This window comes from Schistocerca serialis, chromosome 3 (assembly GCF_023864345.2).
Source record: "Schistocerca serialis cubense isolate TAMUIC-IGC-003099 chromosome 3, iqSchSeri2.2, whole genome shotgun sequence".
NCBI classification, from domain to species: domain Eukaryota; kingdom Metazoa; phylum Arthropoda; class Insecta; order Orthoptera; family Acrididae; genus Schistocerca; species Schistocerca serialis.
This window is the reverse complement of record NC_064640.1, coordinates 205,816,591-205,843,570: the sequence shown is the minus strand read 5'-3', so window position 1 is coordinate 205,843,570 and position 26,980 is coordinate 205,816,591. Positions and strand designations below refer to the sequence as shown.

The following is a 26,980-nucleotide window of genomic DNA, read 5'->3' as shown; positions in this document are numbered from 1 at the left end:
GTGGTGGTAGCAGCAGCAGCAGCAGCAGGAGGAGGAGGAGGAAAAGAAGAAGAAGAAGAAGAAGAAGAAGAAGAAGAAGAAGAAAACACAGATGATGAAAAAACAAGTAACATGTAAACTGAAATAAAAATGTAGCATTTACAAAAATTTACACTGCAAAATTGAATGTAAAATTTATAAAAATGAAGAACAAAACAATAATGTAAAAAAAAAAAAAAAAAAAAAATAATAATAATAACAATAAATATATAAGACTGACGAACAAACGTAACTTCCATAAAAACATAGATCACTCAGATCATTTATAGTACTTGTTAATTACACAAGAGAGTATTAAAAGCTAAATGGAAAACTGTTTACATGTCTGGCACAGTGTTATAAAATGAAGAACACACATGTTCTGTCTTATGGAGCTATAACAACTCAACATATAAAAAGGTCATATCTGTAAAAAAAGAAAAAACAATACAAATAGTAATTTCAGTACATCAAGTAATATGAAATATTCTACTATAAACCTTTCTTTCCTAACACACACTTGAAAAAGTAGCTAAAATACAAGAAATTATAAAATGGAGTGCAAAAGTTTCATAAATATTAAAAACTATAGCAGTTCTTCCCTTTCCAAAATAAACCTTTCCTACAAATATAATGTCTGCCAGATTTACTTTAATAATTTAGACATATGTGGAAGACAATTTATATATAATTCAGTCTTACATACTGGTGTCACATGTGAAAGTCCGACTAAGGCACACTGTGGTTACAAACTACAAACAATGTTTTATTTGTACAAAATTGAGAGAATGTGTGTGAGCACTGGAAGAAAAGTACAGTGACCAAAACAGATATAAGCAAGAAACTTAGATGCTACAGATACAGAAGCTGTATTATACTATGGAGGTACGACATTTATAACTAACAGCTACCAAAGAGAGGAAGTACAAGTAGAACAACTTAACCTACATCTTGGAGGAATGGCAATTAAGTCAAATTAGAGCCTCTTAAACACACAAAAAATCTCTGAGCATAACAGTAAAAACACACACACACACACACACACACACACACACACACACACAAGATCACCAAAGTTTATGAACACATTATTTTTGTTTGGCAATACAATAAACTGAAGTAGCAAAATTAACAATAGCAACACATTTTTAATAAAATGTAAATTTAGAAATTAAAGTAGATGATGATGATAATAATAATAATAATAATAATAATAATAAACATCTTATATATACAGAACAGTCTTCCATTTTATATGGTAAAATGGGCAAAATTGCCCAAACATGTTATGTTACAAAAGTTTCTTATACTGCACATCAGAAGAGTAAGAAATTAGATTTCCTTTCAGTATCTCAATCACAGCCACAGCACTAGTATATTGTACTAAAATAGTCAGCTTTTAGTTTGTTAGTTTGTGTTCAAATAGGACAGCAAATTCTTGGCTGCTACTTTCCTTCTTTTTCTGTGGTCTTCTTCCAGTTGCTGCATATGAGGTGTCATGTTGCACCTGAAATGGCAAAGTAAATTAGTGGAATCAAAACACCTATTTCAACAAAACAAAACACAACTTTAGGTACTGAATTTAGAACTAGTTTACTAATAATTAATGCCAACCCAGTAGTGTGAGAAACAAAAGCACAAAAATTACTTTCCATTCAACAGCTTATGGTTCACTGTTAATTCAATGTGCCTGATGGCTGGCTCTCTGTCAATACGCATAACCTGACTCATTCCAAACCCCTGTACTCTTTGAGCGTGTAAGTCGTCCACAGAATATGACAAACGGACGGATGTACGAACTGCTTTCAAAGCTGCTGAGCACAGTCGCCTCTAAAATCTAGGGCTTGTGACTACGCCTCATTTTCTTTATAAACAGTCCTCCTTCCTCAATACTAGTCCTACATTTATTTATTTATTTTACTTTTATGGCCTCAATGAACAACTTTAGTCAATTATTTGCAGGTCACCGTCTTCAGTAAGTGCATGTTTTGCTCCTTTTGAATAGCTCAATATATCCTCATTCATTCTAATGTTTGTCGTCTTTCCTTACCTGTAACTACCCATTTCATTGTGTGTAATTTGCCTACTTTTAGTTTGTTTCTTGTTTTTCAGTTTCTTGAGATTTTCTGTTTTGTTTTGCAGATCATCCAGAGTTATTCCCCATTCTCTTACATTCACTCTAACTTGCTTGACCCATCTGACTTTTTGCTTCAGATTCCAGAGTTTCACTGAAATTCTTCTTGTCCATCTAGTTTATGGTATCCCCATTATGCAGTCAAAAAAATAATACCTCTCTTTACATATAGAATATGCCTCTACAATAGCCTCCATTTCCTTCTACACTACTTCATTTGGCACTATTTTCCACTGTTCTTCCTCCTATTTTTTTTTTTTTTAATTTATACATGTTCTCACTATTCCTCTTTCTACTTTTAGGATTCTGTCAAATCTGTTTCTCTGAGTGACTTTAAACACAGTTTTTTAAGCTTTTCCTTGTAACATTCATTTATCAAGTAGTCTAGAGCACAGTTTAAGAATTGTGGTGATAGATGATCACTCTGTCTTAGCCCTGTTTTCACTTTAAACAGCTCAGATAGTTCTCCTCTGGATTTTACTTTTGATCTGGTGTTTGTGAGGGCTAATTTTATCATTTTATTAGTTTGGGATGAAGTCCAAAAATCCTTAATATATTAAACATCAAAGATCTGTAGATACAGTCATAGGCTTTTTTCAAGTCTACATGGGTATTGATTTCTTGTTTGTGACTTCTTTTATACACTATTACTAATTGTAAAGTGATAATCTGTACAGGGCAGCTTCTCCAGGGTTTAAATCCTCCTTGGTAAGCTCCTAGATCCCATTCAAGTTTATCTTTACAGTGATTGTACAGAATTCTTAACACTACTTTATAAGTGCAAACCAGGAGGGAAAACCTTCCTTTGTTAGGCGATTTTGTTTGTTCTCCTTTTTGTGTAACACATGTATGGATGTATTATAGCTGTTGTCCAACATTCTAGTCTACATTCCAAACTTTCGCCATGCTTTGGTATAATGATATCTTCATTGGTTCCGTTGCACATTTCTACAGTCCACATTTTCTCCACTTTCTTTTTAGTTCTTAAACTTTGTAGACTTCACGGTTTTGTATTTTGTGGTGGTGTTTTTATTGCAGTTTCTGTGTGCATTTGAAGTAGTTCTGGGGGATCTTTACAGTTTAGCAGTTTGTTAAATATTTCTGCTAAATTTTCTGTATTTCCCCTACTGCTATGGCCCTCTTATTGTTTTTATCTTTAGAAGATAATATCTTTGGAGTTGTCTGCTAAATGTTTTGTAGTAATGTCCTAGTTTGTTTTCTCACTATTTGTTTCTATTATTATAGCACCTTGGTATTGACTATTGGCATCTAAATCTTCTTACTATATTTTGAGTTATCTTTCCTAGAATTGTTAGTTCAAAGTGCGATTTTTTTTTTTTTTTTTTTATTACTCAGACCTCAATCAGACTTGGTGGCTATCTTCCAGTTTTATCATATTCATTATTCCACAATTATTGTTTTTGCCTTGGGTTTATTGGGCTATTTGTTTCAATTGGGAAAGTATTTCCTCTAGTTCATCTATAGACTTATATCCCTTGTTCATTCATTTTCCTTGTTATTTACTAGTTTAAGGGGATCATAGATCCTTTTCTTTTTTGAGTACGACTTTTGCCAATGAGCTGAACTTGATTTTTATTTTAATCCAGTAATTATCTGAACCAGTGTCTATTCCTCCCAGGACTTTCACACTGTGAACTTCCCTGCGATAGTTCTTATCCATGCAAACACGATCCAGTTCCCATTCCCCTTTTTGCGGTCTGGACGTTTTGAGTTTGTTTAGTCTTCTCGTGAAGTATGTTGACTGAGATCATGTCATGATTTCTGCAGAATTCCACCACTTTATGCCATTCTTGTTCACTGCTCCTTTTGCAGGCAATTTCCCTACAGCATCTCTGTATCTCTTTTCAGTTTTTAACTGAGCATTAAAGTCTCCGACTAAAATTTTGGTATGGTTTTTGTTGTATTTTTTTGCTGTCTGATCTGAAAAGCTCCTACAACTGATCATATCTTCTCTGTGGTTTCTCCTATTTTTTTTAATTAAGTTCTGCTACACCAATATTCTTTGCTGAATGTCTCACTTTCATTTCACTTATATTGGTTTAATTTTCTTTCCTCCTGAAATTTTGTATCTACACATCTTACACACGGGAACAGTTTTGTTGGAAATACAAACTAAATCTGCCTTCTATATTTTATTTTGATGACTCAGTTGTAAGTAGGAATAGAAATAGAATAGAGACAATTTATGCATCAAACTATCTTTTGTTTATGAGTAGTCCACTCAAGTTATGTTTTCAATGCTCGACATACTTTCCACTCTACGTCGACATGAATCACATTTAAGGCACAGTACCCATAACCAATTTCAATTCCAGATGCCTTCTGTATTCTACAATTGAGTTGATAGTGGAACACTGCCTGCAAATACAGGATGTCTGAAAAGTATTCCATATTCTTACAGGAACAGTACTGGTCAAAATTAAAAATGAAGGTCGTATATGCATACGAGTGGAAAAAAAAAACCACAACGGTTGAGATATGGGTCAGTCTGTCCTATGATAGCATCTGCATGTTCACACTACAGGAGGTGCTCAATGTGGTTGTTATTCACTCCCCCACATGCTTCAGTCCCCCCTCAAAGAATCATGAATTTGTGTGAACACACCTTCCTGCTCTCATATGTGGTCATATGCATGGGAGACACACCTCTGTACCATGTGTACATTGTCGATACCAGTAAAATGCTCCAGTGCCTTTAAATGACCCCATAGCCAGAAATCAAAGGATCAAGGTCAGGTGAATGGGGAGGCCTTACTATAGGACCTCCCTACCCAATTCTTTGTTCATTAAATGTTTGTGTCAGGTGTAGTTGTACAAGCCATAGAAAACTGGATGGTGCTCCGTCATCCATATGTGACATCTGTTGTCTTGATGCAAAGGTAAGATTCTCTGATATCATGTGTAATTTGTTGTGTAGGAACAGGCAATAATAACTGCTTCTGTAGTTATCTGGATTTATTTTTTCTCCTTTTTGTATATCGGATGTAAGATGATGATAGTAATAATAAATAATAATAAATAATAATAATAATAATAATAATAATAATAATGGCTGTAATTTAATGTTCTGGTAGGTCTTTGTTGCAGATTTTCACCATGCATTGGCGTAATGCTCTGGTAAACTGTACAGCCCTATGAGTGTGTTACCCACTCTCCTGCCCACACACCGATACTAAAACAAATCTAATGCTTTGATTCCACAAATGTTTGATGGTCTCCATCTGGCCATATGTGGTTAGTGTGATAATTTATCATCACATTTTGTGTATCTTCCACCTTATTGTTAATAAAATGCAAGTTGTGAGCAGCAGATTTTCAGTGCTCTGACTGAAGACCCCAATGGCAGAACTGCAATCAGGCTTGTGGTCTCACAGTAAGTGAAATGGATAAATTAACTGCTTGTGTAAAATTGACCACACAAGAGTGTGGCTTATGCCTTCAGCAGCTCCATTTCTTAACAATGATATCAGCAGTAAATAATGACATCAGCAGTAAATAATATATGTCTCCCAAGATCATTTAAATAGTTTAGGAAGAATGATGGGCTCCAACACTTCTTTGGCGAACTCCAGGTATCACTTTGCCTTCACTAGATGACTTCCTGTCGATTACTATGAACTGTGACCTTTCTGACAGGAAATCACAAATCCAGTTGCAAAGCTGATACGATACTCTGTACACACACTATCTGATTACAAACTGCTTGTGAAGAACAGAGTCAAAAGCCTTCTGGACATCAAGAAAAATGTAAACAACTTGAGAGTTGCTGTTGTTTCTACCCCATTACTTTATGTGAATAAACAGCCTAAAGGGTTTCACAAGAACAACATTTTCTCAATCTGTGCCACTTATGTGTCAATAGATCGTTTTCTTCGAGGTATTTCATAATATTAGGAAATAGAATATGTCCCACAATCCTAGAACAAATAGACCTCAATGATATAGATCACTAATTCAGTGGGTTATTCGTATTTCCTTTCTCATTTATTGGTGTGGCCAGTGCAACTTTTCAGTCTTTATATACAGATCTTTTATCGAGCAAGTAGCTGTATATAATCGCTAAAAATGGAGCTATTTCATCAGCATACTCTGATAGGTACCTATTCGGTATACAATCTGGACTGAAAGTCTTGCCTTTTTTAAGCGATTTAAAATGCTTCGCTATACCACAAGTATCTACTTTCAAGTTACTCATATTACCAGCTGGTCTTGATTGGATTCTGGAATATTTACTCCATATTCCTTGCCAACAGAATTCTTGAAAGCTTTGTTTAGTAATTCCACTTTAGCAATGCTATCATCAGTAATATTATCATTGCTCCCACACAGATTTCTTGACAGTTTCGTTGTGGATACCATTAAAAGAATCTTGTACTGAAGTCCACCCTGAACTGTCATCAATCGTCACGAGATATTGCATTTTTTTAAAATTTGGCATGCTGTTTTTGTTGCTTCTGCAACAGAGGCCTGACATGTATCAAAGGATCTGTCCCATCTCTCATCAATTTCTTAGTGCCAAGCTCTCAACTGCTGTCCGCAATATTTCTTTGAATGTGGCCCACATTTAGACAATGCTTGTATAGTTAGTATGGAAACAATGGGGCCCGTCTCTGAGGAAGGTACTAAAGCAAATTTGTATCTGCTTTTTTTACATAGATATAGTTTACATTTATTTTCGATAGAGATGGGTGTTATGGTGTTCTATCTCACTGTAACAACTTTGTGGTCCCCAATTCCTGTATCCATCATGACACTACTTGCTCAGGACTGACTGTCACTAAGAAGTCTAGTACGTTACTGTACTCATTCACACTTTGTGTGGGCTCATGAATTAATTGCTCACAGTAATTTTCAGAGAAAGCATGTAGTAGACTTTCGGGCAATGTTTCACTCCTACCATCGACTTTAAATAATATATTTTCACGGAAATATCGAGTAAGTTGAAGTCACCACCAATTATAATTCTTTAAGTCTGATACTTATTCGAAATGAGACTAAAAGTATTCTTTGACCTTCCAGCAACTATAATCTGAGTCAGGGAGAGGGAGCAATAAAGAAGCCAATTATTAATTTACTCTGGTTGTTTGGTGTAACCTTACTAACCCTTACTAACTCACATCAATTATCTACTTCAATTTCACGACAAGATAAACTACTACTAATAGCAACAAACATGTCCCCACCAACCAAACTTAGTCTATCCTTTCTGTACACCATTTGGTCCTTGGTAAAAATTTCGGCTGAAATTACCTATAGCATTAACCAGTTTTTAGTATTTGAAATTATTTCTGCTTCAGTGCTTTCCATGAGCTCTTTGAGATCTAGTTCTTTTCCAACACAGCTGCAACAATTTGCAACTCCGAGGCTGATGCATTTGCTATCTCTGCTCCATTTGGGACTGTATCCTTGTGTGAGCTTTCCTGAGATCATCTTACCTAAAAATTTTTTGAGTATTTGTATTTACACACACAATTTCTCATGAAATTACATGCAAGTTTTTTTGGGTACTGGATCCATAATAGGGTAAAGAATTAAAAACGGTTTGCATAGGACAGACTCAATCTCCCAAAATGTTTATTTCCAATCAAATTCTTCTCAAAACTGAATATTTTTTTCTGGAACAGTACTTAAGTTACTGGTTAACTTTCTATGGTACATAGTTTCTTCTCACAGAGAAGCTGTATTTTCACTGGAGAGCCTACGTGGTACAAAGAAGAGGAATATAGTTGTAGCACAGACCGACCTAATATCTGTAAGGTTCCCTACTTTGGAGTTCAACATGTAGGCTGACACAGTGTTGTAATATTTCAGTTTTTTAACACATTTCTCAACTAAACCTGCTCCCTATTTATCATCAAGATCCTCCCATACTAAATATCAAGGCAGCTTTCTAAACATTCTCTCATATGATAACAAAGCAAATGTGTAAACAAACTGTTTATTGATACATTCAAGTGTTACAGAATACTGAAGTTACTAAAAGCAAATTAAAATAGCTCATTTTTAACACTTATGCCTATTTCATACTGAAAATTTCAAATGGAATAAGTAGCCAAATGAGAAGATGACCAGTTGTCTTGACTACAATTTACTACAGATAACTTGAGTAAAAACTGTTTACTGGAACTGGAAAGATAGCACTTAGAAGTAGAAATGATTAACACTCAATATACAGCTGTCCTCAACTCAAAGATGGTGTTCAAATCCAACTACAGCACTTTATTGGTCCTGTTTGAGGTGGTGTATACTAGAGCATTCCTCAAACCTTTGAACTGTCTTACTGAGCCCATTTTAGGTGCACCTTCAATTTTACATGGACTCAAAGCTAATCGTGGAACTTGACCTTTCTCAAATACACAAAACATTGCTAATGATGGCAAAGTCCTAAGTGGCAAGAAAAATCCTAGGAATGGCTAGGAATTGAACCTTTTTGGCTGGTAGTTACACTGACTCACAGAGCTACCAAATCACAGTTCACACAAATACTGATCTCTGTCCATCATTTCTGCTTGTAATAGAATGACCTATTCATCAAAATTAGCATAAATTAAAACCACTCTTCTTCCCACACCATGGATACAGTTGAACAGGTCAATTCAGTTTTCTTAGTCCCAAAAAACATTTTTCTCTGTGGTACACTGTCGTATAATAAATAAGATATGTTCAGTGAGATATTTCATTATGACTGGACTGAGTAATTCCCAACAATTTGGAGACCAAACCCAAGCATAGATTGAGCCACAATTTTGTGTTAAAAAGACTGCACTGGAGTACTGCCCAGGCAGAAATTTTCTCAATGCATGAGCCACCTACTTGTCAAAAACTGGACTCATTTAATATAAGAACAATGCATGGACATCTCACTACTTATTCCTTGATTGGTGCTGCCTCCTGTTGTTAATCTTAAGAATTATTTTGAAAGAAACATTAGCAAACATGACAGCTGCTGTCGCAAATAGCTGAGCCAATACAGTCACATTGACTATTTCATACATGCACTCATTAGGTTTCACAGTTTGCTGTCATTCTGCAACAAATACGCCATGTTTGTTGCATGAGCAAAAAATTTTGGAAGCTCAAGAGGAAGAAATTGCTCAATAACTCACACTGGACTTTTTTCTTGGGAGAATAATTATACTTTCAGTCATCATTATTTTAAAATTTGATGATCTATCACCCAAGAACTAAAGTGAATATGAAAATTAAATCTTTAAGCCCAGTCCTTTTTTAAGGATTTATTACTCTTGAATATACATTGCTTACATATGTGCCAGTAATGCTTCCCATAATGCCACAAATGGGCTGTTTCCTAGGCTCCTAAGTGCTAACAGACAGGACACAGCATATGACACTGAAAAGTGTCTTATTTATAAGACACATAAGCAACACTTGGTGTACTCTAGAAAATGTAAGAACAGAACTGGTATTCATGTTACACATTAATGAGTCAGTGCAAAGTATCTTCTACATTCTCAGTCTTTTCTTAGACGATGCTATTAACTATAAGGAGGATTTGCCCAACACAAATTTTAGTAATTTTCAGCCAGTTCTTCACAAATTACCCGCTTGGTACAAACAAGGACAACCGTCTCTTGAAAATAAAATTTTACATTTACTGAAATTTAAGAATTGAATACATGCTTTATTAATCACAAAGGAAGTTACTAATGAATGAATGAATGAATGAATCCTGTTGTACAAATACGTGGTAGGAACAAGGTTTAGAGATCAGAAGTGGAACATTCACAAACTCAGCTGTGGTAAAAGCGAATGAGAAGGTTCAATTTATTGATAGGATGCTGGGAATGGCAGTCTATGGAAAAGATTGCTGATAGAATACCCACAAGGCATATACCAGAACAGTACTGAAGAGTATACCGAACTAGTTAAATTTTCTGCACTATTACATATGTCTACAGGGAACCAATCACACACGTCCTGGCAGGTGGGTGCATTTCTTTATTTTCATTCATTGTTTCCATCCTGCAATATTCATTATTATAATGAGTAACTTAGTGGTAATTATGGTGCAAAAGACTGAAATTTGCTGCCAATACCCAATACAAATTTTCCATCTATTATTTTCATGTGGAAATAGCATGTACATTGCTTTTGGAAAACGATGATTCACAAAACTAGATTTATATGACACATGGAACAGTTAACATTGTGAATGCCAGGTGACTGTGCACAGAACAAATTCTGCAACACAGCAAACAAAGGGTATAAAGGGTTTTCAATATCTGTCAATTTACAAAGGAAGTGTATATCATCACTGACCAAGACACACTCTTTCGAATACTAGTTACATTTGTATTAAGATGTAAAGGCAATAATCATCATAAAGTAGGCATTCACAGAGAAATAAATAAAATCCACACCAAAACCACAAAATCTGAGTTGCAATGTGAATGCAAAGAATCCAGTTCATAGAACACACACAGAAAGAATTGGCTCACACAGGTTAATCCATCAGATTCAAATTTTCTTGAAAAAATAAAACTACTACAAATAACTGGTAAAAAGACCTTAAAACAATAAGGACTGGAATATGTACTGTCCAATAAGCAATCAGGAAAGTCTCTCAAACATGGGATTTTCAGGAAGAAGAAAGGATCAAACAACATACATAGCTGTAGCAACAGAAACACACACACACACACACACACACACACACACACACACACACACACACACACACTAGTTGTCCATGACAGAACATTGGGCTAAAATGAAAGCCAACAAGTGTTTATTTCGTATGGCCCTAAGCAACCAATTCGCAAAGTGTCTTTGACAATGAACATTCTTTAGAATCAATTAATATGAAATTTGTCTTGGCTGATCACAACCTTATCATGAGAAAGCTTAACTTGGATAGCATACTGTTACACCAGCTGACAAATTTCCTGTTTGATATGAAAAGTTGAAATTGTGTGCCTGACTGGGATTACAACCCATATACCCCATCAACTGGCCCCACCTCTGATGTGACACACATTTTTAATTTATATATAAAATTATCACGTTTCCAGGCAAGTGAGATGATCAAAATGGCACAATGTTACACTGTGGCACAGACTCCCATTACCAGGTCCCATACAAGCTATTGGAAAGAGGAGCCATATTCATGCCTTAGCATTGTCAATCTCATTTTGATCTGCTTCACGAGTGCACATTTCTTGATAGGACGTGTTTTTAGTTACCAGTATTGGGTCCTGTGCTGAATTCAGTTCATTATCTCTATCTCACTTAATTAGAATTTATATTGTTTACTTCAGTAAACTGATGCACAAATCTTACACTTTGCTCTATAACCTGGTCCTTTAAAAGTTAAATGATTGCCCTTTGTCTAAGATATTCCCAGTGATAGTTGCTCTGTTTTAACTTTTACAGATAACAGATTCAAACCTTGTATCATTCATGCTAACCGAGTATGTGCAATTTTCTGGTGCTGTAATGCCATCTACAAAAATGAACTGTGAACTCATTTAATTGAGGACTGAACATGACTGAAATGATAGTAAGTGCTACTACACACAACTATCAGACTCCCATGATAAAACATTAATTTACTGGTATCACAGATTATATTCATTAATTCAATATACAAACTATTAATTATCCTATTTCAACTAACTTAATCATTCATAATTACCTCACTTGCTTCGTTACGAGTGATGGAATCACAGGAAGCATACGTCCTGCAGAAGGAAACAGTTCATTAGTGACCATGAACAAAACAAATCACATGTACAAAGAATTACTATGTTTTAATAGAACACCCCTCCCTCTCTCAACTGTCGTACTATTTCATCACACTGCAAGAGCCCCCAATTGAAATAAATATTATATTTGTTTTTATTCACAATCTATTTGAAAATAAAAGGTGATTGCAATGGCAAAAGTAAATGAAATAAAATAAAAACTAGGTAGACTGACTGAATTGGCAATAGACTTTAATTCATGAAGACAGTGAATCGCGTCTAGTTCAGCCAACCTGAGCTAGGTTTTCTGTGATCTAATGCTTCATGATAATGCTAGGATGGTCTCTCTTAAATTGCCATGGAAGGTACTAAAGAAAGAAAGCACATGACGAAAGGGAAAAAAAAAATTTGGAAATGGCTTCAATAATTTAAGACATACTAGCAGTAAATATACTCCTTAGCAGTACACACTGTAAATAAATATAAATTTCAGGGAATCTATAATTTACACAACGACAGGAAGAGAGAGACAAATAATTCATATATATCCACTGAAGAGCCAAAGAAACTTGTACACCTGCCTAATACAGTGTAGGGCCCCCGCAAGCATGCAGAAGTGCTGCAACACGATGTGGCATGGACAGGACTAATGTCTGAAGCAGTGTTGGAGGGAAGTGACACTATGAATCCTGCAGAGCTGTCCATAAATCTGTAAGAGTACGAAGGGATGGAGATCTCTCTGAACAGCACATTGAAAGGCATCCCAGATATGCTCAATAATGTTCTTGTCTGGGGAGTTTGGCTCCAGGAACACACTTCGGAGTTTAAACAGTTCCGACGGCCACCATTCTGTAGCAATTCTGGATGTGTGGGGTGTTGCATTGTCCTGCTGGAATTGCCCAAGTCTGTTGGAAAGCACAATGGACATGAATGGATGCACGTGATCAGACAGGAAACTTACGTATGTGTCACCTGTCAGTCATATCTAGACATATCAGAGGTCCCACATCACTCAAACTGCGCACGCCCCACATTACTACAGAGCCTCCACCAGCTTGAACTGTCTCCTGCCGACATGTAGGGTCCATGGATTCATGAGGTTGTCTATACCCGTACACGTCCATCTGCTCTATACAATTTGAAATGAGACTCGTCTGACCAGGAAACATGTTTCCAGTCATCAACAGTCCAGTGTTGGTGTTGACGGGCCCAGGCAAGGTGTAAAGCTTTGTGTTGTGCCGTCATGAAGGGTACACGAGTAGGCCTTCGGCTCCGAAATCCCATATAAAAGCAATGAACCACAAAGACATTATCTGAGTGCGTCAAGAATGTGTAGATGTTATTTACATGTAAAGACAAACAAATGACCGTAATTTGAGAAAAAATGAATGATTTATTCAAGACAAAGAGCTTCACAAACCGAGGGAGTCAATAATGCATTGGCCCATGCCCTTATGCAAGCAGGTATTCAGCTTGTCATTGATTGACAAGAGTTGTTGGCTGTTGTACTGAGGGATAGCATGACAAATTCTGGTGACATTACTGGCCAAGGAGGGTTGGCAAGCACAAAGCCAAGCAGTAGAAACTCTCGTCATATTCTAGTACACATTATCTTGAGAGCGAAGTGTAGCCCTTACCCGTGACATAGGGACAGTAGACCCGAGGGAAGAATCAAAGCATTCCCAACACACCCGTTTGCTCCGTTTGATTAAGTAACGGAGATCAAGGATGGCAATGGCGTATGGCTGTACTCCACCACGGGACTTGCCAGCGGCGAAATGGTTCAGATGAGTGTGGGATAGCAAGGCTAGCAGTACGAACAATCGCATCAGACACATCACGAAGGTCGTCATCAATACAACCCGACAAAGAGGGAGGGGGGGGGAAACCGACCTGGGCAGTATATAGAGGCCTATCAGCACGGTGGAAAGACCAACGACGTAACCTGTCCACCAGGGAGTGGGAAGGTAGTGAGAGAATCAATGGGGAATGGGTCACCATTACAAAGGTCGTCATGTGGCAACCAGTGTAATGAAGAGAGGAGGGAGGGAGAAGAATGAGAAAGATCAATGGCAAAAAAGGTACAATGACCGGCACTGAAATGGGTAGGGGAGCCACCATTAAGAAAGCACAAGTCGTGGTCTGCATGAAACTGGTCTATGGGAAGACCCCGACTGGATGGAAATGCACTGACCCACAAGGGATGTAGAGCATTAAAATCCCTGAGCAGGAGGAAGGGAGGAGGAAATTGCTGAAGAAGGGCAGTTAAGGCAGCAGATGTAAGAGTCCTGTAAGGAGGGAGATAAAGATTGCAAACTGTGACCCTAGAGTCCAGGTGGACCCTAACAGCAACCACTTCCAATGTGGTTTGAAGAGGAGTCCACGTGCTAGCAACGTCCATACAGAGCAATGTACAAACTCCACCAGAGGCCCGCAGGGAGCCGACCCGATTGTGACAAAGTAAAGAACCCACGGAGGGTTGGTGAGTGATCATCAGTAAAATAAGATTCCTATAGAACCACAGAAGCTGCAGAGTAAAACGAAATATGTATGGGATTGCAACTGCAGAAGGTGATGGTAATAGCCATTACAATTACATTGGATAACCACAGAATAATGATTCAAATCGGGGGTGAACAGGCTAAAGCCAGTCATGCCGCTGGGTCACCACCCGTCACCGACAAGGAAGGGGCAACAGGACCTGTAGCGACACCAGAGGCTCCTTGACCTGGGACTTACGAGGTGCATTCAAGTTCTAAGGCCTCCGATTTTTTTTCTCCGGACTGGAAAGAGAGAGAAACATGCGCATTGTTTTAAAATCAGGCTGCGTTCATTGTCAATATGTCCCAGAGATGGCAGCACCGTACGGCAGATGGAATTTTACCGCCAGCGGCGAGAATGAGAACTGTTTTAAATACTTAAAATGGTGACATTTTCCTTACTTGAACAGTGTGCAATCACTCATTTTTCTGAATTTGCGTGGTGTGAAACCAATTGAAATTCATCGACAGTTGAAGGAGACACGTGGTGATGGAGTTATGGACGTGTCGAAAGTGCGTTCGTGGGTGTAACAGTTTAATGAAGGCAGAACATGGTGTGACAACAAAACGAAACAACCTCGGGCTCGCACAAGCCGGTCTGACGACATGATCGAGAAAGTGGAGAGAATTGTTTTGGGGGATCGCCGAATGACTGTTGAACAGATCGCCTCCAGAGTTGGCATTTCTGTGGGTTCTGTGCACACAATCCTGCATGACGACCTGAAAATGCGAAAAGTGTCATCCAGGTGGGTGCCACGAATGCTGACGGACGACCACGTGGCTGCCCGTGTGGCATGTTGCCAAGCAATGTTGACGCGCAACGACAGCATGAATGGGACTTTCTTTTCGTCGGTTGTGACAATGGATGAGACGTGGATGCCATTTTTCAATCCAGAAACAAAGCGCCAGTCAGCTCAATGGAAGCGCACAGATTCACCGCCACCAAAAAAATTTTGGGTAACCGCCAGTGCTGAAAAAATGATGGTGTCCATATTCTGGAACAGCGAGGGCGTAATCCTTACCCATTGCGTTCCAAAGGGCACTACGGTAACAGGTGCATCCTACGAAAATGTTTTGAAGAACAAATTCCTTCCTGCACTGCAACAAAAACGTCCGGGAAGGGCTGTGCGTGTGCTGTTTCACCAAGACAACGCACCCGCACATGGAGCTAACGTTACGCAACAGTTTCTTCGTGATAACAACTTTGAAGTGATTCCTCATGCTCCCTACTCACCTGACCTGGCTCCTAGTGACTTTTGGCTTTTTCCAACAATGAAAGACACTCTCCGTGGCCGCACATTCACCAGCCGTGCTGCTATTGCCTCAGCGATTTTCCAGTGGTCAAAACAGACTCCTAAAGAAGCCTTCACTGCTGCCATGGAATCATGGCGTCAGTGTTGTGAAAAATGTGTACGTCTGCAGGGCGATTACGTCGATAAGTAATGCCAGTTTCATCGATTTCGGGTGAGTAGTTAATTAGAAAAAAAATCTGAGGCCTTAGAATTTGAATGCACCGCATATGTTTCTTCTTCTTTCCCATTTGAGATCAAGGAGGGCTATGCTGCAAAAAGGAGCCAGCTGCAGCAAGATCTTGAACAGAAAGAGAGCGCGCGACCTGGGGGCCCACAGACCGTGGTTCTCGTGGTGGTCGTGTGGCAGCAGACCTCTGGCCTGGAATGTGCTGGGAAGGGGGGTTCCTGGGAGGGGCGCCCTTGACCGGCATACGCCATAAGAAGTGGGACATTTCTCCAGCTGAGGGGGAGGAGTGGTGCCTGGAGGGGAGGGTGTGGGAACTGCAGGGGAGGGGGAGAGGAGAGGGGTTCAAGAACTGGGGTAAGGAAGGGGGAGGAAGAGGTGAAGATGTAACTAAAGCATAGCTCGACGTCATTAACACAGTATGAAGACGTGCATACTTCTTTTGAGCCTCAGTGTAGGTTAGACGATCACGGGACTTACGCTGCTGTATCTCCTTTTCCTTCTTATAAGCCTGGAATTCCGATGAACGTGGAGAATGATTGCCACAACAATTAACACACACAAGAGGGGCAACTCAGGAACTCCCATCACGGAGTGGACGGTCACAGTCACCACAGAGAGGGGTCTACGAACAGTGGGAAGACATATGTCCAAAACGCAAGCACTTAAAACATCGCATAGGTGGTGGGATGTATGGCTTCATGTCACATCAATAAACCACATCTTTACCTTCTCGGGGATGGCATCCCCTTCAAGGGCCAGGATAAAAGCACCAGTATCAATGCGACTGTCCTTCGGGCCCTTCTGAACACGCCGAACAAAGTGAACACCCCGCCGTCCTAGATTGTCCCTAAGTTCCTTATCAGTTCGAAGGATGAGGTCCCTGTGAAAAATTACACCATGAACCATATCCAAAGACTAGTGGGGGGGTGGGGGTAAGCGACACAGGAATTGTGCCAAGATGGTGACAAGCACGAAGGGCCGCAGACTGGGCAACTGAAGCAGCTTTGATCAACAACGAACCCGACTGAATCTCGCTCAGAGTGTCCACTTTGCCAAACTTGTCTTCAATGTGTTCCACAAAAAACAAAGGTTTGGTATTGGTGAAAGTATCCCCATCAGTCCTGGTGCAATCCAGATAGCGGCGGAAATGTTTGCCCCTAGCCGACGAGCCTGACCCACCTCCCAGGGGGTAGCGATGGAAGGGAAGGCTGAAGGGGCAGAAGAAGCAGCACAAAAAAATCATTTCCATTCAAAGAGATGTCAGCAGAAGAACAGCCCGAGTTCAGAACCCGTATGCATTTCATTTGCATAGCGTCCACCCTGATACCACCCACTCGGATCAGGGGCTCTCCTCATGGGTGCCACCCAGCCACAGCAAGGGCTGTCTGGCATGGCGACCATTAACGGGAGTTCCAATGCTCCATGATGACAAGCAACCACTCCTAGGCTTACATGAGGTGGTCGCAGCTCAGGTATCAGAAGTATGATCCCTGTGTTTTCAGGGGGCTCAACCAAAAGGGTACATAGCAACCCCACCACACGGGGTGGCTACCATGCTGGCTATGTACCCTAGCATCAAACGACGACGTGAAGGAAAAGATGGAAGGAACTAGGAGGGCACACACCGGAGACACTAGGTAAGGTGCTCTTCCCCCAAATGGCTCACACTACGGAATAGAAATTCAGTAACTGAGGTCAGGCCCTAGGGGGAGGGGGACCAGAGAATGCCGAAAGGATGAGGTAAGTACGCAAGAAAACCAAATTGCAAATACAACATAACCAGGAGGATAGCGGGGCTAACATAAACAAGGGTACCAAGAGAGGGAAAGGAGAGAGCAGAGGGGAAGGAGTAAGGACAGGAAAGGATGGGAAGCGAAAGTAAATGCAGCCCGGGAAAGAAGGAAGGCTGCAATAGCTCGGGGCCCCACGTTTGCCATGCACGTACTCACAAAAGGACCGTAAGCCACCTGGGGTGGGGGAAAGGTTAACAGCCTGCAGTGGGGGCATGGTGTCAAATATTTTTCTGAAATCTAGAAATATCAAATTTGGCTGTTGACCTTCATCCATAGTTTGCAGTTTATTATGGTATCTAACCACTGTCTGGGACATCTCGAGAGATATCTCTTTGCTGACCATTGGGGCTCAGTTTGAAGTAGGACTAATCACTGAAGGCAATTCTATAAAAAAACCACCACCCTGATTCACGTGTGCATTTCTTGTGCACTTGACGTGTGCCATATGATAATGGTTACCATGAGATTGATCAATGTAACATGTAACTAACTGTCGATGAGATTCTCAGCTAAAGATGTGTATGAAGATGCCACAGACAATGGTAGGATACCAACCTGACCATCGCCTGCCATACAACCAGGAGTGATTGCCTGGAGTGACATTTTTCTCCATAACATGACCCATTTGGATGTCATCCGTGGCACCCTTACAGCACAGCAGTATGTCAACGATAATCTATGCCCCGTTTTGTTGCCCTTCATTGCAAGCCATCCTGGATTACATTTCTGCAAGATAATGCCCTCCCACACACGGCAAGAGTTTCTACTACTTGACTTTGTACTTGCCAAACCCTAGCTTGGCCACAAAAGTAACTGGCTCTCCCCCAACAGAGGTATTTTTTGGAGCATTATGGGCAGAGCCCTGAAAACCTCTGGATTTTGACAATCCAACACACCAAACACACAGAATTTGGCACAGTACCTCTTAGGAATGCATCTGGTAACTCTGCCAATCAATGCCAAGCTGAATAACCGCTCGCATAATGGCCAGACATGGACCAAGGCATTACTGACTTTAATTTTTGAAGCTTGTTCTCTCAAATAAATCATCCAGTTTTTCTGAAATTGTTATCATTTGCTTGTCAGCACATGTTCATAACACCTACTGCTTTCCATCCCATTCGGATAATTATTCTTTCATGGTGCCTCTTTTTATGACAGGCACATGTTCATTGTAAACAGTCTGCTATTTTTAAAGCATTCAGATGAGTGTTTTCTCTGATAACTATGAATGTACTCATGTACTATGCAAGCAGTTATAGCTAAATAGCAGCCACTCTGTGTAACTAGGGATGCAGGAGCTTTTACTTTAAACCCTGACTTTTCTGTTAATTTTGTTAGATTAATTTACAGTTGTGGCAACTCCAGAGTATGGTAGAGTAATTATAAGTAACTGTTAACACAGTCAATTTGGTTAATTTTTGATGGCTATTTCTCTCTGTTAATGCACAAATTGACTCGGGCCACATATTTAGAGGTTGCATATCAAAAAGAGGGCATGCATGCCACACTTTATACAAATGGGTTAGTCACTCTACTAAATATAAAACCTTTCCACAATCGCATTTTTAAATTGAGATATAGGTATTACAGAAAATTATAATACACATGACAGTTGTCTCATTTTCAATGATAACTGTGGGTTCGTCAATTGGTAAACTGTGAATGGCTATCGGGTCAGTAGGTGGGGGATGGGAAGGCAGGTGGAGAGGACGAGGCAAGGTGTGAAATATAACATGCAGTGGGCAGTACCACTGACAGTGTCACAAAGAACATTTTTGGTAGTGTTTTATCATTCAATTGGCAATGGTCTTGATGAGAGAACTATCCTCTTATTTGCTTGTCATGATTTAGTGAAACTTTTCGGAATGGACATTCAAGCACAAGGCAGTTTGGAATGACAGTGTACTACTGCGCGCTGCTGGGCGCCGTCACTTGCAGGCTATTCTCCTCCATTTTCAACTACTCTTTCTTTCACTCATACCTAACATTTTCTCAAATTCAGGAGGTGAAGCACAAGGAATAGTAAACAGGTACATTTGACTCTCAAAGGCCTTATTTCCCAACTTATTTTCTTTATACTGTGACAGAACTCAATGAGGTGGTTATAGTAACCATATTATCTGAAGCAATAACAGATGATATAGTCCCACCGACATAGGATTCCATTAGGAAATTTGTGCACCACGACCACACTGCGCTATGACCGCACGGCAAGTAATGCAAACGAGGAAAACTCTGGCATTATTTGTATAAATTTCAAACCTTTTTTATTATTGCATATTGATTTCGATCACAACATGATCATCTTAAGCAATAAACTAAAATAAAAACACACACAAAGTCAAACCTGAACGATCAGTGCAGAAACGTGTCAATTTGCGACAGAGAACATTGAGTCTTACAAGACAAAACACACACAGAGTAAGTCCAGTGGACTCCTATAACCATGCACAAAATATAACTTTGAACATAGGTGTTCATAGTGAAGAACATGCCAATTAGCAGGTAAGATTCAAACTGAGTCAGCTGTTTACAAAACCCTGCACAGCTAACTCCACATTTGTGGAAGATGTCATCAGCACCCTCTTTATTGAATACATTTATGATACAGAGTATTTGTTTGTACAGTTTACCTATTGAAAACTGACAAATATGTTTGTGCACTGATCATTCAGGTTTCAGGGCGCGCATTTTTATTTTATTTTAGCACTGAAGATGATCATTTTGTGATTGAAATCAACATGCAACAATAAAAAATGGTTTAAAATTTACTCCACCAATGCTGGAGTTTCCTTGTTTGCAGTATTCCCACTGGGTAAAGCTATCTACAAATACTGGCATTGCCTATTCAACATAGTAGATTCCATAAATACAATTTTAATAACGGTCTTTCCACTGTTCCAAAAAAAATCGGTAACAAAACTTTGGTTTCCAAAGTAGGAACTATACATCTATACCTACAAATATACCCCGCAAGCCACCATACGGTGCGTAGCAGAGGGTACCCTGTATCATTACTAGCCATTTCGTTTCCTTTCCTGTTCCACTCGCAAAATGAGCAAGGGAAAAAGGACTGTCTATATATGTCCATATAAGACCTAATTTTTCCTCTTGTGGTCCTTACGCAAAATTTATATTGGTGGCAGTAGAATCATTTTGCAGTCAGCTGCAAATTCCACTTCTCTACATTTTCTCAATAGTGTTCCTCAAAAGGAATGTCGCTTTCCCTGCAGGTATTCCCATTTGAGTTCCCAAAGCATCTCCATAATACTTGTGTGTTCATCAAACTCACTGGTAACAAATCTAGCAGCCTGCCTCTGAACTGCTTCAACGCCTTCCTTTAAGACGACCTTGTACAGATCTCAAACACACTAGCAGTAATCCAGAATAGGTCACACCAGTCTCCTACATGCAAACTCCTTTACGGATGAAACACACTTTCCCAAAAATCTCTCAATAAACCAAAGTCATCCATTTGCCTTCCCCTACCACAATTCTCACATGAGTGTTCCATTTCATTTCGCTTTGGGTCCACATAGTCAAGTGACGTGACTTTGTCAAGCAGGACCCTATTAATGGTGTATCTGAACATTACACATTTGTTTCTCCTACTCACCTTTATTAACTTACATTTTTCTACATTTAGAGCTAGCAGCTGTTCACCACACCAACTAGAAATTTTGTCTATTCCATCTTGTAGCGTCCTACAGTTACTTCACGATGACATCTTTCTATACACCACAGATCATTAGCAAACAACCACAGATTGCTGCGCACCCTGACCACCAGATCATTTATGTATACAGAAAATAATAGTGGTCTTATTATACACTCCTGGGGTATTCCCTGATAATACACCCCCTCCCCCCCCCCCCCTCCCTCTCTCTCTCTCTCTCTCTCTCTCTCTCTCTCTCTCTCTCTCTCTCTCTCTCTCTCTCTCTCTCTCTCTCTAACGAACATTCACCATTGAGGACAACATACTGGGTTCTATCACTTAAGAAGTCTTCAAGCCACTCACATGTCGGGAGATCTGATCCATTAGCTCGTATCTTCATTAACAGTCTGCAGTGGGGCACAGTGTCAAATGCTTTTTGGAAATCTGGGTATATGGAATCTGCTTGTTGCCCTTCATCCATAATTTGCAGTATACCATGTGAAAAAAGGGGAAGAGTTTCGCACGAGCAACACACACTAAAACTGTGCTGAATTGTGGACATTAGTTTTTCACTCTCAAGGAAATTTATTAATACAGAATATGTCAAGAATACTGTAGTAAACCGATGTTAAGGATATTGGTCCGTAATTTTTCAGGTACGTTCCTTTACTCTTCTTATATACAGCAGTCACTTGTGATTTTTTTACAGTCGCTTGTGACTCTGCACTGGTCAAGAGACGGATGCAAGTTAAATAGGGGCCAATTCCACAGAGTACTCTTTGTGAAACTGAAGTGAAATTCCATCCAGACATGGCAACTCATTTGTTTTCAACTTTTTCAGTTTGTTTTTCTATCCCACGAATGCTTATTACTATGTCGTCCATACGGAAGGCTGTGTGATGATCAAATTATGGTATGTTCGTATGATTGTCCTGTGTGAACTATTTCTTGAATGTGAAACTTAGAACTTCAGCTTTTCTTTTACTATCTCCTCCTGCAATACAAAACTAGTCAGCAAGTGAGTGGATGGAAGCCTTAGACCCACTTAGCAATTTTACATAGGACCAGAATTTTCTCATGTTTCTGGCTACTTCTTTTGCTGTGGTTCGACAGTGGCAGTTGTATGCATCATGCATAGATCTTTTTACAGATGCGGTAACCTATGCCTGTCGTCACTGGCACATTCTCGTTTCAACCAAGAGTAAAACAGCCTTCGCTTCCTCAGCACTTTCCCAATTGTTAAGCCACAGTGGGTCTTTTCTGTCCTTAATCCAATTACTAGTCACATAGTTCTCCAGAGCACAATTTACAGTCTGTTTAAACTTTGCCCACAGTTCCTCTGTGTAAAGCATACTGGAACTGAACATTTTCATTGTCGAAGTGAGCTGCTAACAACTAGTTAACTGATATTTCTTGCTGAAACACTCTCCTAGCTTTCGTGACAATTTATAAAATTTAGTAACTGCACGTGCCATGATTACATCATGATCATTAACCCCTGTTTTTGTAGCGACAAAGTCGATAAAGTCTGGCCTGTTTGTAGCTACAATGTCTAAAATATTTCTATTGTGTATGGGCTGCCGAACTAGCTGCACAACACAGTTTTTGGAAAACTGTATTCAAAAGTAATTCACAAGACATCTGTCTGTACCCCCTGCAATGAACCCATAGACATCCCAGTCTACACTTGGTAGGTTAAAGTACCTCCAACAAACACTGCATGATCTGGGTATTTATGCGCTACTGACTGAAGACGTTCTTTGAATAATTCTATAACTGTTATGGCATAATCAGTTGGCCAGTATAAACATCCAATAATTAACTTGAGTTCACCAGGGACTGTTATATGCGACCAGGTAACTTCACTGTCACAATGAATTTTATGCGGCCAGGTAACTTCACTGTCACAATGAATTTTATCCGGCCTGGTAACTTCACTGTCACAGTGAATTTTGACCTCAATGGAAACAATATTTTTGTCAACTGCAATGGAGAAGGACGTTATCTACATACTTCCCAAAGGAATTGTCCACAACTGTTTTAAGTGATTTACATAAACAACACAAAAATCTGAACTTGGATGGATAGAGTGGGGGGAGGGGAGGGGTAAGGTAGGAGGAGGGCGATTTAAACCACGGTACTCCTGAATACGAGTCCTGCCTCTTAACCACTGCAAAACCGTGCTCGATTCAGTCCACACACATTTACTACACCAAGCTTTACAAGAGGGTGCCACACAAACCACTGCTATGAGTGAGGAAGAAAATTTGCTATATGCACAGCATGAAATGCAAGCGATACCTTGAAGTGTAATAACCTATCTGTATAAATGTATGAGGCTCCAAGAAGAGGTGCCAGTTCATAACAAGCACAGGTTGCAAGGGCCCTGGGAGTTAATTTCATTGTGTCACTGTTAATAGTTCAATATCTTGGGTTCCATCTTTATGGAACAATATACAAAACATCAATGTGCAGCTGAAACAAATGTGCACTATTCATTCCCTAAGACATCTCATTTGAAGACATTTAATACCTTAAAAAATTGTCTACAAACTCCTTATCACAAGGGCTACAACCTTAATCAAATAGAAGGTCCTAGGTAAATGATGGCAGCACTACAATTACAGATTGTGTGTCATCAACTACAGTAGGTTAAAATCACAAAGAGGGTGAATAAGATCAATACACAAACAAACTAGTTATGTAAATTAAAATATAAAACCCATGTATTCTTAACACACATTCAATTTACCAAACGCCACTTCCAATTGTAAGGCGTTACTGTGAAGATGGAAGAAAAAAGAAAACTAGTTTCTGAATGAGGAGTATTGGAATGGAATCTTCCCACAGACACCATGTGAACAACATCAACAACCACATAGATGACCAAACAAAGTACTATCCTCAGGGACAATAGTCTCTTGCCTAACGCACAGTCCACTGAATTCTGGAAAAATCTCTGCATGCAAGTACAGTTACATGGAGGAATAACTAATATATCTGTTAGTTCATTTATTTATCATGTTCCAAGGACCATGTGAGTCAAAGTTCCTTGATCATGGAACAAGACAATAGCATACAAAGAGTCGAATACAAAATTTATAAACGAAAGAAACTGAAGAATCAATGAAACACAAACAATAGTGAGAGAGATATGAATAACCTATTACAGATGAAAGCTTATTGTCTACTGTGTTACTTGTAAATTCCACCAACTCCTTTTTGGGGACTGCTCAGTCTGATAGGCTGATCTTTATTCACAACTTATAGCTTACTGGTACTCTGTCATCCTCGTACTGAGTTGAGTCCATATTACAGTAATGGAAAAAGGAAATAGTATCATGTGGACAATACAACCCTGTAATATTGTCGAAGTCTGCATTTTGTTTCATATTAAAGGCTTCCAAACATGTGAGGCTTTCAACAACTCTACCTGTAGAGCAGCCATAAATAAGAGTTCACAGCCTATTACATGCATTTAAGTATCGGAGAACGGAAATGATTGTTGCAAAATTATATTAATGCTGTCTTTTCATGTAATAATTATACAACCGATAAGGGTTAATCAGAACACACAATGAAATTGAATGATGTGTATGTCATTAGAGATTATTATGTCTTTCTTTCCAATGATTCTGCTTTTGTGAGGAAAATTTAAATTGTTTGTACTAACAAAGGAATATTTCCAAGTGTCAATAAACGATCTTGATAAAATTTGGTGGCTGTGTACAGGAGGCACACTAACGCAATACATAATTTTTTTTTTTTTGCCGTGTTTCACGTTTATTGAAATTTTGCAAAAAAATCACACCACAAGTAATTATTTCTGAAAGATAACTTTTGTTACAACATAAATTAATGATGCTTTTAAGCTACATATATCCATGTGTAATGAAGCTGCTTTCTGAACTACTAGTTTTAGAAAATGAGCTGTTCATAATGTGCAGTAAAGTATTTTCAACATGACTAATAAAAATAGCTAAACATTCATTATTAGTTTAGTTATGAATCATAATTATATTTGTTTTATATTTTAAATTGTTATTTTACATTCTACTTTTTTTTTTGGATAGAGGTATTTTGTCAATTGAAAATAAGTAACCCATTATTATTATTATTATTATTATACAAAATCATCATGATAATGCTAATGAGTAAATAAATGCTTGAAACTTAACTTTTCTAACACCACTATCTAAAATGAACAAAATTTATTCACATTATATACACCACAGAGAACACAATATAAAACAAAATTCTGCAGGATTTCAAATTGTTGCAGGTGACCCTCTAAATACCCAGATTTGTATCAGGCATATTTCAGTACATTGGTAAGCCATGCTGAAAAGAATTGATTATGTACTAGTGACTGCAGCTTAATTACATTGTTTCTCAAGTGGGGATTGAAATCAAAATCATTCAACTGTACTTTAATTCAAAATCTTCTCACAAGGTTCTTAGAACATTGAAAGCCGTATACATTTCATGATTGTACCTGTGCCATTGAGCCCTGTTATATTACCAGATAATGCAAGTTCCTTGTCCTTCAGTTTCAAGCTCTATACCATACTTTCACACCGAAGAGCCATAATCTAATAATAATAATAATAATAATAATTTTTCTACCTCACTGGGGAAGAAAACATCTTTCACATAACTTTTAACCTTGTCAGACATTTGTTTACCAGATTTCCACAGTGTCACAAGGACTTTTGGGGCTTCAAAAAAGAGATTCTCTAATTCTCACTCCAAACGCACCATTAGTTTCTTTTAAAACTATGAAAACGCGAGTGGTCATTGTCAAAAAAACTTTTTTATCGTTGTACCCGAGGAAAAGAAACTTGGTCATTTGACAATCCCAAAGGGCTTGATGGCACAGGTAAAGATTTGGTATGTCAATGGCTTTCGCTGTAGGGTGAATCTTATAACAATGTTTTCAGATCTAATTCAGCTGAATGAGCTGGATGTCAACCTCCATTTGAAATCCTGCAGAATTTTGTTTTACATTGTACTCCCTGTCATGTATATATATAATGTGAAGGTTCATTTTATGTGCATGGTAAAAGAAAATTTTATGTTTTAAAAATTTATTTACAGATTATTATCTCTGTAATGTTCTTGTATCATAATAAGGTGTCGCTTACTGTTTTCAAACTAACAAAATACATATATATGAAACAGTAAGCAGAAAAATAAAAAATGAATGTAAAATAACAATTTAATACATAAAATAATTAACTAGACTAATAATGAATGTTATATATTTTAATTCAGCATGTTGACAATACTCTGGCCTCCTACTGTATACAACATATTTTCCAAGTATTGTATCTTAGAAACCAGCTTTATTACACATGGATGTATGTAGCTTGAAAGCTTCTTTAATTTATGTTGTAACAAAAGTTTTCATTTCTCAAAATTAATTAATGGTGGTGAGGTTTTTGTGAAATCTCAAATTATTACGAAATTGTATTATATCTACATCTACATCCATACTCCGCAAGCCACCTGACGGTGCGTGGCGGAGGGTACTTTGAGTACCTCTATCGGTTCTCTCTTCTATTCCAGTCTCGTATTGTTCGTGGAAAGAAAGATTGTCGGTATGCATCAGTGTGGGCTCTAAATCTCTCTGA

The 26,980-nt window shown here is 38.7% G+C and overlaps 1 protein-coding gene across 5 annotated transcripts in view; it reads right to left on the bottom strand.

Annotated features, from left to right (window-relative positions):
- Nucleotides 1–258: 258 nt before the first annotated feature.
- Nucleotides 259–26,980, bottom strand: part of LOC126469922 (membrane-associated tyrosine- and threonine-specific cdc2-inhibitory kinase) — a 177,821-nt gene continuing 151,099 nt past the window's right edge. For all 5 annotated transcript variants that reach the window (XM_050097315.1, XM_050097318.1, XM_050097316.1 and 2 more), the window contains 2 exons: nucleotides 11,829–11,874; nucleotides 259–1,525 (listed from right to left, as the gene is read on the bottom strand). In XM_050097315.1, coding sequence (XP_049953272.1) covers nucleotides 1,418–1,525; nucleotides 11,829–11,874 — 154 coding nt within the window. In that variant the 3' untranslated portion in view covers nucleotides 259–1,417. The remainder of the gene's footprint in view (nucleotides 1,526–11,828; nucleotides 11,875–26,980) is intronic.